General features: G+C 59.2%; 1 protein-coding gene across 1 annotated transcript in view; it reads left to right on the plus strand.

Annotated features, from left to right (window-relative positions):
• Window positions 1–937: 937 nt before the first annotated feature.
• TTYH2 (tweety family member 2) overlaps window positions 938–12,214 on the plus strand; it is a 39,772-nt gene continuing 28,495 nt past the window's right edge. The window contains exons 1-2 of the mRNA XM_059998355.1: window positions 938–1,066; window positions 8,353–8,525. Coding sequence (XP_059854338.1) covers window positions 938–1,066; window positions 8,353–8,525 — 302 coding nt within the window. The remainder of the gene's footprint in view (window positions 1,067–8,352; window positions 8,526–12,214) is intronic.

A 12,214-nucleotide genomic window follows, 5' to 3' on the forward strand; every position in this document is an offset into this window, starting at 1 on the left:
CCACCTCCCGCTAAACTGCGATCCCCTCCCAGCCAGAGCTTCCATCCGCTTTTGTTCACGGACAGAACAGTGCCTGGCACGTAGTAGGCGCTCAGTAAACTTGTGTTCTCGACGGTTCTGGCGTCTCCCTGGGATGTCCGGCCCTTCCCGGCGCTCCCGGTGCTCCCTCCCCTCCCCTCTCCTCCCTCCCCTCCCCTCCGGACAATTCCAGGGTCTCTCCCCAGGGGGCCCGCCCCGTCGGCTGGTAAGAATCGGCTGCTTCTCTTAATCCCCGCCCGGGGCTTTCCAGGCGGCACCCGTTAGTTGTTTGGGCAGATGCGCTGGACGCTTCCGGGGCAGGACCGTGTCTTTGAACCCACGTGGCTTACAGAGTGAATGCTCAATCACGGTTGAGAGTGAGTACGGAATTAGTGACCCAGGACTGGGTCCCTTCCTTCCCCAGTCTGTCAGTTCGCTACCCTCTAAGAGCGCTAGGAACGGCCGGCCTCGCCTCTCACGCCATGACTGCCCGTGGCACTCATAGACCCTCTACATGCTGGCTTTGATGATAAGTGACCAGAAGCCCGGGGACCTAGAGAGTGCTGTTCAGAGACAGGTTCAGAAGCCTTCTGGGGGCTGTTTCCACTTCTCCTTCCACCTCTTTCGCCCGTGGGGCCAGGACAGATTCCAGGCCAAAAACACGCTTCAGGCTTTTCGGTGTGACCCCTTGCAGCCGGAGGGTGAGCACAGGGCGAGGAGCGCCCCCCCCGGAGGGGGCGGGGAGGGCGCGCGCGCTCAGCGGGCGGGGCCTAGTCCAGGGCAAGGCGGGGTCGGGGTGGGCCCGAGGCGGGGCCCGGGGCGGGGCCGGGCCTGGGGCGGGGCGGGCGGGCGCGCGTCCCGGGCCGGGCGGTGGGCTGCGGTCGGCGGTCGCAGCGGGCGGGCGCACTCCGGCAGAGCCATGCTGGCGGCGCGCGTGGAGTATATCGCGCCCTGGTGGGTGGTGTGGCTGCACAGCGTCCCGCACGTCGGCTTGCGCCTGCAGCCGGTGGACAGCACCTTCAGGCCCCGCGATGAGAGTTACCAGGAGGTGAGTCCGCGCCGCCCCCCGACCCGGCGCCCCAAGTCCCCGCGCCACCCCTTCCGCCCTCCCAGCCCGCCGCTCTCCACAGGCGTCCAGACCCCGTCCCCCACTCTCCCCGCAGCCTCTTCGCCCCTTCTCCCCTTTCGCCGCGAGTCCTTGGCCTACGGCCCTCCGGTCTGGGAACCTCATGGGCCGGGACAACTGGAAAGATGGGAGTTAAGCCGGCCGAGGGACACGGGGGGGAAGGGCGCAGAGGCTGCCTGTGGCGGGGCGGGGAGGCTGAGCGCCGAGGGGGAGGGCAGCGCCGCGCGGCGTAGGGGCATTTGTGCCCGTACCCGGTGATTCCGCCGCACCAGCTGCGGAGATGCTGAGGAGGGCCCCGCCGTTTTCCTCCTTCTGCGGTTACAAGACGCGCTCTCTCTGGGAGAAGTTTGGGCAGAAACTCCCGGTCTCCCGGTTCGTCTCCGCAGCAACTCTCCTCCCCAGCCCCTGCTTGCAGCGTGGAAGCCGCTGCCAGCACCTCTACCTGGGCCCCTCCTGGAAGGCGACAGAGCTGGGGGAGAGGGGTGTGGACCCTCAGCTACGTGTGGATATTTGGGGGAAGGAAGGTGGCCCCCATCAGCCCCATCTCACACCAGCGCACCCTCCTTCTCTGTACAGACACACCTTCTAGGCCCTGGATTTCTGGGATCTTAGCGGCTTGGCCAGCCACTCGCCTCATCCCTGCAATTCTCTCCTTGCCCTGCTCTGCTGGCCTCCGCGGTTTCTGCACCCCTGGGGAGAAGGGGTGCTCCCCAGGCTTCCCCGCCCAGACAATTGCAGAATCTCCCAGCCTTCTCAGGTGTGGCCCAGCCCTCTCTAGCCCCTGTAGCCAGGCTGAGTAGTTTTCTGTTGGGTCAAAGATTCCGGGACTGGGAAGTCCAAGATGGGGCCCATTTGTTCAGGAATTTGACCCCCGGCAGCCTCTGCCTGCGTGTCAGGCTCTCTGCAGTCTCCTGGTGTGAGGCCAGTCAGGGCAGAGTGGGGCCTCCAGGGAGGCTGAGCAGGGGTCGGCTGTTCACCTCTCCCCTGCCAGGACTCTCTCCTGCAGGGCGCCGGGGATCCTGGTCCAGTAGGGTGTGCAGGGTGCCAGTGACAGGGAGTCTAATAATAACCCCTAGTGTCCCCGTCACCCTCGGGCCCCAGGCAGATGGTGCCTGCCCTTCCAGAAGGAGGAGAGAATCAGGACCCCTTCCTGCTCTTAGGCAGGGATCCGTCGCCGGGTTTGGCTTGCCGAGTTCGCTTCCTTCCCTGTCTGTCTGGCCTCCCTCTCCCCAGCCCTGCCTGGGGAAGGCAGTTCCCTGAGAATGTAGCCACCTGGGGAGAGCTCCAGGGAATCTTCCGCTCCCAATGAATGCATGAAAAGAGGCGGATATGATTTCAGAGACAGCTGTGTTGCTTGCGTACTGTGTGTGTGTGTGTGTGTGTGTCTGACCCCACGTCCTTGTGTCCCAAACCCTGCGCCCCAGATCCTGCCCCTGGGGCCTCCAACCACAGCTTTCTCCTCTCCCCTGGAGGAAAAGTAAACTCTTGGCCTGGGTGGAGAAGACCTTGGTGTGTGGGGAGGGGCGGTAGGGCACTCCCCCCGCCAGAGACAGCTCCCGTCTGGCCAGCAGCTGTGGTTGGCAGGGCCTGAGCCTGGGCCACCCCCCTCGGTCCCCTGGAGAGGTGGCAGATGAGCCAGAGGGACCCACTCACAGCCCCTGCCCCTCTCCTCCCCGGGGTTTCAGACCCTGACACACTGTGCTGGCATCCCCAGGGCCGCCGCTCCCTGCTGCCAAACACCTGGCCCCACCCCTACCCTCCATGTACTACTTAGGCCGCCTGAGGGCTCTGAGTGGGAGATGAGTCTGGTGAGCCTGGATGGGAAGTCTGGCTCTGGGTGTTTATTTAAGGCGGCTCCTGTTTTGGTAAGTTCCCCTGTTGTCTGACCGTGGGTCTCTCCTGGACGTCCCCACCTTCGTCCCCTTCCTCCTGAGCGGCGGTCACCGCCCAAGTCAGGGCACCACGTCAGTTAACACCCTGGATTGGGCACCTTCTGCTGTCAGTCATCTCAGTACTCAAACTGTGACCATGGCAGGTGTCTGTACCTCCCTGAGCCTCACTTTCCTCCTCTGCAAGTATTAAATGAGATGTCCCTTGAAACATGTTTAGTACGTAGAGGGTCCCATAGCACGTGATAGGACCCAGTGACGCAAATCATTACGCAGACTGGCCTTGAGGTTCAGAAACGTGTCCAAGTACCATAACCCATGGAGAACAGACGGAAGATCTGTGTCTACAGTCACTGATCAGGAAGGACTGAAAGACTCATGCAGAGGGGGCTTCAGCTCATGCCCCAAACGTCCAAGTGAACAGTACCGTCCTGTGGTAGTGTGTGTGTGTGTGTGTGTGTGTGTGTGTACACAAAGATTAAATGGAACTGGAAACAGGCAGTGCGTCCTGGAAAGCTCCGTGGCGGGGACGAGCCGTGCGGGGGATCTGGAAGGCAAGGAGATCTAGGAGTGAAAAGCAGGTCGCCTGGTGACTGGGACATCCTGAGCAAAGTCAGTTCCCAGAACTTCCTTGAGGAAGCAGAGCTCCCAGTCACTTTCAGGGGTCTTGGGGAGCCATGGAAGCCCCCTGATGGCTGTCCTTCCATCCCTCCCTGCCAGTGGACTTGACCCTGAGTCCTCGCTCAGGCTACCTGGGCTCCATCCACCAGGCTCTTGGGGAGGTCGTGCCCAGTCTGTCTGCAGGGGCAGGTGAGGCGAGCCCCAGGTGGAGGAGGACGCCCCGGCCCCGCTGGGCCCCCAGCCCCATCCGAGGAAGCAGCCCAGACCTCTCAGCCTGAGTCTGCTGACCTCTGCCCGGAGAGAAGGAGTGGAGATGGAGCAGATCCCTGCTTCGAAGGGCTACTGAAGGGACCCGATCAGTTAGTGGGTGTAAAGCATGTGGCCAGCGCCCGGCGCTCCCTAAGTTGCCACAAGCCCTGCTTGGCAAGGAGGAAGCCCCAGCTGGCCAGGTGCCCATTGGACAGAGTTGGGGACAACAGAAAGGGCCCCTGGCACTGCCCCCGGCAGTGACTCCCAGAACAAGCCACTTCAGTTTCCTCCTTCAGTTGCCACCGTCAGCATGCGGCCGCCTCCCCGGAGAGGTGGGAGACCAGACACCGAGGAGGTGCTGTCCCCGAGAGGCCCGGCGGCTCCCGAGTGCCGCGCCAAGCTTCACTGCTGCTCCTGCCTGCGCATGTGCAGGAGCCCCCTGTGTGCGCCCTGCGCCGTCGGTCCTTGCCCCGCGTCCAGGGCCCAGCCGCGTCCAGAGCCCAGCCGCGTCCAGAGCCCAGCCGCGTCCGTAGCCCAGCCGTTCTCTTGGGACGCGCGTGAGGAAGTAGAGGAGACACTCTTAATATTTTACACGGAGGCACGGATTTCCGTGTGTTGACGTTAGGTGGTTCCGCTCCTAGACTCCCCAGAGAGTCCCAAGTGTGTGTCCTTAGGCCGGGGGAGGGGCTAGACCCAGAACTACAGGGCTCCCCCAACTCGGGGGGCAGTCCTCAGGAGGAAAGGCCAGGCGGGGAGGCCCGCCGGCAGGATTTGAGGGGAGCCGAGCTTGGGAAGAGGAAGCCCCCTTCACTCAGTCTGAGCCCTGAGTCACGGTCAGCTGGACAGTCACGCTGCGCCCTGCCCCCTGCCCCCGGGGGGGAGGGGCTGCACCCTATCGAGTCACTGCCTCTCCCTCCGGCTCCTCTCGCCCTGGTCTCGCCCCTCGGCTGGCTCACTCTCTGTCTCCTGGGGTCTCGGGGCGAGGGGCGCTCGGGCTGTTGCCCACTCCCCCGCCCCAGTGCAGGAGCCCCTCGCGGTGCAGCCGCAGCCTCGGCGTTCCCAGAATGCCAGTCGGTCAGTGCTGCCCCCAGCTTGGGTCCTGGGTTCGTGCTCTGGTTTCTCATCGCAAAGTGACAAACCAGAACTAATGGAAGTCACTGCCACGAGGGAGAGGCCCGAGCCCTGACGCGGGGGCGGGGAGGCGCGGCCGCAGGAGCTGCCCTGGAGCGCTCCCTTCTCGGCGCTGTCAGAGCAGGAGGCCGTGTGAGCAGAGCTCCTGGCTTCCTCTGGACGGGAGGTCCTCCCTGTAACGCCCTCCCCGCACCCAGACACACGGGGACCCGCAGTGTTAATTAGCAGCCGGAAAATAATAGCCCGTTGGCCGCTGGCCGGTGACACCAAGGTGGCCGGTGACACCCAGGTGGCCGTGGGAGGTGGCTCTTCAGGCTCCTCTTCCCTCCCCCCTCCAACTCCTCCTTCCCTAACCCTAACCTCTGCCCCTGCCCTCGTGCTCCCAGCGCCCGAGGAAAGTTCTGGAGGGGAACTGCTAACAAAAGGGCCTCCGCATTTGGGTTTCCCAGACGGGGCCTCCCCGGGGATGGGCTGCACCAAGGGTAATCGAATGAGACCAGATGCCCAGCTTGGGGAGCCCCACCCCTGCCCCCCGGCCTTGGAATCCCAGGGCCCTGCGCACGAGACGAGGCTTGCAGGAGGTCAGGAGGCCGGAGTGGGCTGTGAGGCGTGAAACAGGGGAGCCAGGGCAGGGGCTCGGGGGTGGGGACGGGCTGTGGTTTGGAGAGATTGAAACGGCACCAACCCAAGTTGAGATTACTCCTTGGAGGTCCTTCCTTGGTGGATGGGGACCCATGATAGAGTCAGTGGGTTTTCCTGTTTGGGGGGAGATTGAGGGTGAGGCTCTCCAGGGTAGCTGGGAAGAAATATGGCTGTTAACCGGTCTCTAATCTATACAAAAGGTTTATCCAGGTTTTTGTTACTTTCTTTTTAATTAGGATTAACTTACAGGGAAGTGCACATCCCTAAGTGTACACCTCAATACGTGTGTGTGTGTGTGTGTGTGTGTGTGTGTGTGTGTGTGTGTGACACCATCCCAGTCAAAGTGTATTCCTGACCCCCCAGGAGGCTCCGTCCCACTTGATTCCCTCCCAAAGGTAGTTCCTATTCGGACCTCTGTCACTACAGATGAGTTTCTCTGACTTTGCATCTTACGTCAGTTAAACCACACAGTCTCTGCTGTGTCATCTGGCTTGTTTCCTCCACCGTGACATCTGTGAGGTTCTCCCACATCACTGGCTGTCGCCGCAGTTGACTTTTCATAACTGCGTCATATTCCATCGTGTGGCTCCAGTCCCTGTTATCTATCCGATCTCTTGTTGGTGGACATTTCGCTTGTTTCTGGTGTTTGGCTATTACCGCAGTGTTAGGCTGCTGTGAACATTCTTGCATGTATCTTGTGGGGGACATGAGCCCTCCTTTCTGCCAGGTGAACATGCAGGAGTGGGGTTGCTGGCTCTTGGGGTATATGCACAGTGGTTTGCAACTTGTGACGGGGGTCCTGGGCTTTAGCAGAGGGGCCTCAGGCCTGCGAGGGGGTGGCCAGGACAAAGCTTGGCATTTACATCCACCCCTCAGTCAGAGGCTCTCTGTACATCAGCGCTCTGCTAAGCGAGTCTGAAGAAAAGGTTAAGCTGCTATAAACAGTTTGAGAAAGTCTGTTGACACTAATCAGGGTTTCCCCAACTTCAATGAGATACAGATCTCTTGGGATATCTCTTGGTGCAGTTCTGATTCACTGGGTCCAGGGTGGGGCTTGAGAAGGTGAACTTCGCTTTGAATAGCGAGGCTCTAAACCCCCATCCTTGGCTTCTTCCCCTTGGCCTGGGGCTACAGGGCCTCCAGTGAGGGGCATGGGCTGGGGGCCGGCTAGTGGCAGCTTCTTCCACCGTCTCACCAGGCCAGCCTCCTGGCACAGTCCATGGGACAGGCCCAGTGGCCCTGGCCCGGGAGCCCCAGCGCCTGCCACCCAGGAGGACTTCCGCAGGGGGGTGTGGTCAGGTCCACTGGGCCTTCCCAGCTACCTGGAGGAGGAGGGCTTACCACCCATGCTGCTGAGTCGGGGGTCGGGGAGCAAGTTCCTGGCAGTACCTAAGACATATTTATCCGAGGTGGAGGCGAAAGCCACACTTCGTCACATCCACCCTGAGCCATCTCTCCTGTCCTCCTCTGGGCTGTCCCCACTGCTTTGGCCATTTGTCCGTGAGGCTCAGAAACCCGTCGGTCCAGGTGACCAGCTGAGCAGGTCAGGCCAGGGGTCCGCAGGCCGGCCCAAGCCCTCACGGGCCGAGCGGCTGCGTGGGCTCAGCAGACACCCTCTCCCCTGTGAGGCTCTGCCCACCCCCGTCCAAGACGACCCCGGGCCTCGGGACTGCAGACCCCAGCCTCTGTGTTCAGGGGTGTCTCCTGGTGTGCGCATGCCCCTGCCTGAGTCTTGTCTCCCCCTTAGCCCAGAAGGGCCCCAGTGTTCCCCCGACTCTGCTCATCACCCTGCCCTGACAGCCCAGACTGGAGCACTGGGGGTTCTGGGCTGGGAACGACCCGGGGCACGTGGGCAGCAGGGCGAGGCTGTCAGCTCGGGAGCCTGACTTAGAGCCAGGTCCAGCCCTGGCTGGCGGCCACCAGTCCTGCTGCCATCTGGCGTCCATCTGGCTGAATCAAGAGATTGGAAGGCAAGGAGTGGGGGGGCCGTGGGCCTCCTGACGGGTAGCGGCTCCTTCTGTAGGACCCTGATTGCTCGGCGGGCCTGAGACGGCATTTCCTCCCCCCTTCAGAATTCTGGGCTTTGCTGCCGCAATTGGCATCTAGGGGTCGCCGTCCCTTTCAAGATGTGATGAGAGGGACGCCCCAGGTGCATCTCCTGACGTCTCCCCCCTCCCCCAGCGCAGAGTGGGCCTCTGGTTGAGGATGTACCCCAATACCTGGAACAAGGCTCCGTGGGGCACATCCGCCAGGGCATCCCTTCCCCGCCCTGCGACAGGCCCCACGCAGCTTCTGAGACACCCCGCCCAGCCCCGTGTCCTCCAGGAGGCCTTGGATGCTCTGATCCCACAGACATCCATCTCCTTGTCTCCCTCAGTCACACGGAGCACTGCCCACAGACCTCACTGTCTGGGGATGATTCCTGCCTTGTGTCTTGAGCAGCTCAGAGCACCCATCAGACAATGCCTGGTCCGCACCTGCATCCAGGTGTGTAAGCCCTGGACCTGGGGGCCAGGCTCGAGCCGTCACTCCTTCCACCACTTGTCTCGTGTCCTCCCCCACCCACACCTGAGCTCCTCTGCCCCCCACTCCCCACCCAGCCCGAGGGCAGGGCGCTTCCCGACACCCCTGCCACCCACGGGACCGAGTGCTGACCCCAGGCCTCTCCCTCCTCAGTCGCTGCTGTTCCTGGGGCTGGTGGCCGCCATCGGGCTGGGCCTGAACCTCGTCTTCCTCGCGGCTTACCTGGTGTGTGTGTGCTGCTCCCTGCAGAGCAGTGCGGTGCAGACCAAGCATCGCCACCCCTGCTGCATCACCTGGACGGCCGTGGCGGCTGGGCTCGTCTGCTGGTGAGTGTCCCTCTGCGCCGGGCCCGGCGTGCGCGCTCGGGCGGGGGGTGGCGGGGGTCTCCGTGTGAGGCTGCAAGGCGGACACAGCGGAAGAAAAGTGGGCCTGACCATCTGGGTCTTGCCTCACCCTCCACTTCCCGCACCACCCCACCCCGCCGCCAGCAAACCCCAAGTGGCTCCTCAGCTGTCTGGCCACGTTCTCCTGTCTGAGCTCCGGGTACCTGGGTGGGAGGGCCTGTCTCCAGGGTGAAAGCTGTGCCTTTTCTCGCCCAACAGTGGGAATCAGATGCCTGGGTGGCGAGGGGAGGCTCCCGTGCATCCCTAGCCCCTGCCCCGGGGGGACCTCTCCAGCCTGGCAGCGAGCTCCCTGAGCAGTTGACCGGCGACATCGCTGCTCTCTCTCTGCGTCCTGTCCCCTCCCAGCGGCCGCCCGGGGTCTGCGATCAAAGTCTGACTCCAGTCCAGATCAGTGCCATCTTCTCACAAGATCAATAGCTCTTAGCGCCATCAGCTGGGTCTTCTTTGCTTCGGATGGTGAAGTGAGGCTTTCTGACTGTGTGTCAGAGCCACGCTGCCCAGGCGGTGTACACACACATGCGGGTCTTGTGTTCACCAGTTGTATTTTTCTTGTCTTTTTATCTGCAGAGGTTTTTCCAAAAGCCTCAGTTCCTCCTGAAATGCTCCGGGGGGTGGTCCGGCCCAAGGGGTGGAATGCCTCATGGCTAATTGTCCATTGTATCCAAGAACCCACGGCACTGTCTCGGCAGCGGGACAAGAGGCAGATGGGGCTCATCCCTAGCGGCTCACCTCATCCCCAGGGCTTTCCTCTCCATTAGATCACGTTCAAGGTCCCGTCCTGCCTGCAGTGTCAGGGCATCTAAGCCAAAAGATAGGCAAGGACTCAAAGCAGCTTTGCAGGGGTGACAAAGCAGCAAACACGTGGAAGGGAACCAGGGCTGGGTGAGACACGCGGCCGGGGCTTAAATCATAAACTTAAAGGAGAGAGGTTGAGCCATGGTCGCAAGTTCAAAGACAAACACGACTCCCAGCAGAAAGGAGCCTCCTGCAAAGTACCTGGTATTAAACAGCCTCCTCCTGAGAGCAGGGTGTGCAGGGCGGGCAGGGAGAGACAGGATGGAGACGGCCAAAGAGACCAGTAGTGCTTGCTACGCAGGCAGCCCTCTCTCCTATGAACTCAGATTTTTCTGCAAAAAATACTGCAAGTGACAGAAGAATACTTTGGAACAGTAAGAATGACTTGGGAGGGTCAATTCCAATAAGTAATCATTACCTGCCGCTTAAGGAAAACTCAAAACGGGAGTGTATGTGGCACGGCTCCTCCTTCAGAATTCTCCGGGTCGCCTGGGCCGGGCACGAGGGAGCCGGCGATCAGAAAAACAGCCACCAGTTCTGCCTTCTTGTAGCTCTCGGTCTGTTGGGAGAGACAGAGGATCATGTGCTTGTTTGATCTGAGTACTTACGAATTAAAGGGTAATTCTGGAGACAAGGCATAGGCGTGAAGTTGGATGGCCCACTCAAGTCGGGTGTGAACTGGGTGACAAGGGCACCAAGACCAACAGGATGAGAAGGTGTGAACTAGGCAAAGGTGGGGGCAAGCTGGAAGGAGATACTTCCATGCAGAGGGAATTGGAGTGTGTGCAAAGGCCCTGTGGTGGGCGGGGGGAGAGGGGGAGCAAAGCTTTTTTTTTAATTTATGTTATTGAAGTATAGTTGATTTTCAATGTTGTATTAATTTCTGCCGTACAACAAAGTGATTCAGTTATTCTTTTTCCTATTCTTTTCCATTATGGTTTATCCCAGGACATTGAATAGAGCTCCCTGTGCTACACAGTTGGACCTTGTTGTTTACCCATTCTGTATATAATAGTTTGCATCTGCTAACCCCAAGCCCCCAGTCCATCCCTCCCCCACCCCGCCTCCCCCTTGGCAACCACAAGTCTGTTCTTTGTGAGTCTATTTCTGTTTCGTAGATAAGTTCATTTGTGTCATATTTTAGATTATTCCACATATTAGCGATATCGTATGGCATTTGTCTTTCTCTGACTTATCTTCACTTAGTATGATCATCTCTAGGTCCATCCATGTTGCTGCAGGTGGCATTATTTCGTTCTTTTTTATGGCTGAGTAGTATTCCATTGTGTACATGGACCACATCTTCTTTATCCATTCGTCTGTCGATGGACATTTAGGTTGTTTCCGTGTCTTGACTATTGTGACTAGTGCAGCTATGAGTATAGGGGTGCGTGTATCTTTTTGAATTATAGTTTCGTCCGGGTATATGCCCAGGAGTGGGGTGCACAAAACTTTTAAGGCACTGAGAGAAGCCAGTGTGGCTGGAGCAGAGGGGCGGGCGAGGGGGCTGGGGTAGGGGTGCAGCAGGGTGGGGGATAGGCAGTAAGTGCGGTGGAGGCCCACAGTTACCTTCACTGGAGTCGTGCTCAGATTGGAGCCCAGCTGGAGTGAGTTGAGGGAGAGAAGCGGGGAGGGGGGGCCAACAAAAGCAGAAGGAGAAGGGATACGAGGTGAGGCCGGGGGGATTAGGAGGCGGGGGTCTTGCTGAGCTCTGAGAGCAAGGATCCCGGAGAAGAGGGGAGATTGAATCCGTAGAAGAAAGAATGAATAAGGCAAAAGGGACATGAGGAGAATTCGCAGTGCACCTCTCTTTGGGAGTGATTTAACATTTGATTAAGGGAGCGGTGCTGTTATACCAGAGAGGGACAGCACCACAGACTTGTCTCCGAAGACTGGGTGCAATTACACAGCCCCTCTTGAACCATCATCTCCGATAAATCCATAGACCATGAGAAGACGCAAAAGTAGAATCCTCCGTCGTTGAAAAGAGGGAAAGGGAGAGTTAAAAGGATGGGAGAGCATTGGCTTGAGGCCGAGTCCCCAGAAAACACTGGCTCATGACACAGAGAACTAGCAGAGAAAGTTAGAAACACAAGGAGCAACCGAAAGGTATTTTTCAGAGCAGACTGAAATTTAAAAGATGAAGTGACTAAAGAGAAGCTCATAGAAATACAATACATTTAATGTATGAATATTTCTGCATTTGACCAAGGTCCTCCCAGTATCCCTGCGGATGCTGTATTTACGGATTGTGTGGTGGTGTGGTTAAGTGGATTCAAACCTGGTTGAACAATTCTGGTTGAATGCAAAGAATACTGATTTACTCATGGGTTCACCAAACTGTAGCTGGTGCGTGCATGCGTGCGTGCGTCAGACACGTGAAGCAGATAGGAACCTTGTTTTAAAATGCACATTCTCAGACCATACTGGTAACAAATGGGTGCGGTGTGCCCCCCGCCCCCGCCCCCCCCCCCCCCACCTACGCTTTTAACAGGTGATTCTGTCCTGTGGTCCATGGACCGCTTTCTGAGAAACACTGAATTGGGGGTCAAGGGCACCCTGGAAGGAGGTTTCTAGAACAGTCTCCCAGGGGATTCCATCCCAGGTTCTGCCCTGTTTAAAGAAAAAGGGTACAAAGCGTTTGCACATGTGTCTTCATCTTTCCCCCGCAAAATCAGCGTTTTGGATGAAAACTCAAGGAGGCTGTTTAATGAATCTTGAGAGGACCCCCCAGGGTTATGAGTCAGAGAAAGTATGATCAGTGACAGAGGCAAGACTTCGCATGATTTGTTCAGGCTGGAATGTTGGACTAAAAC

Source organism: Delphinus delphis, chromosome 19, assembly GCF_949987515.2.
Source record: "Delphinus delphis chromosome 19, mDelDel1.2, whole genome shotgun sequence".
NCBI classification, from domain to species: Eukaryota; Metazoa; Chordata; class Mammalia; order Artiodactyla; family Delphinidae; genus Delphinus; species Delphinus delphis.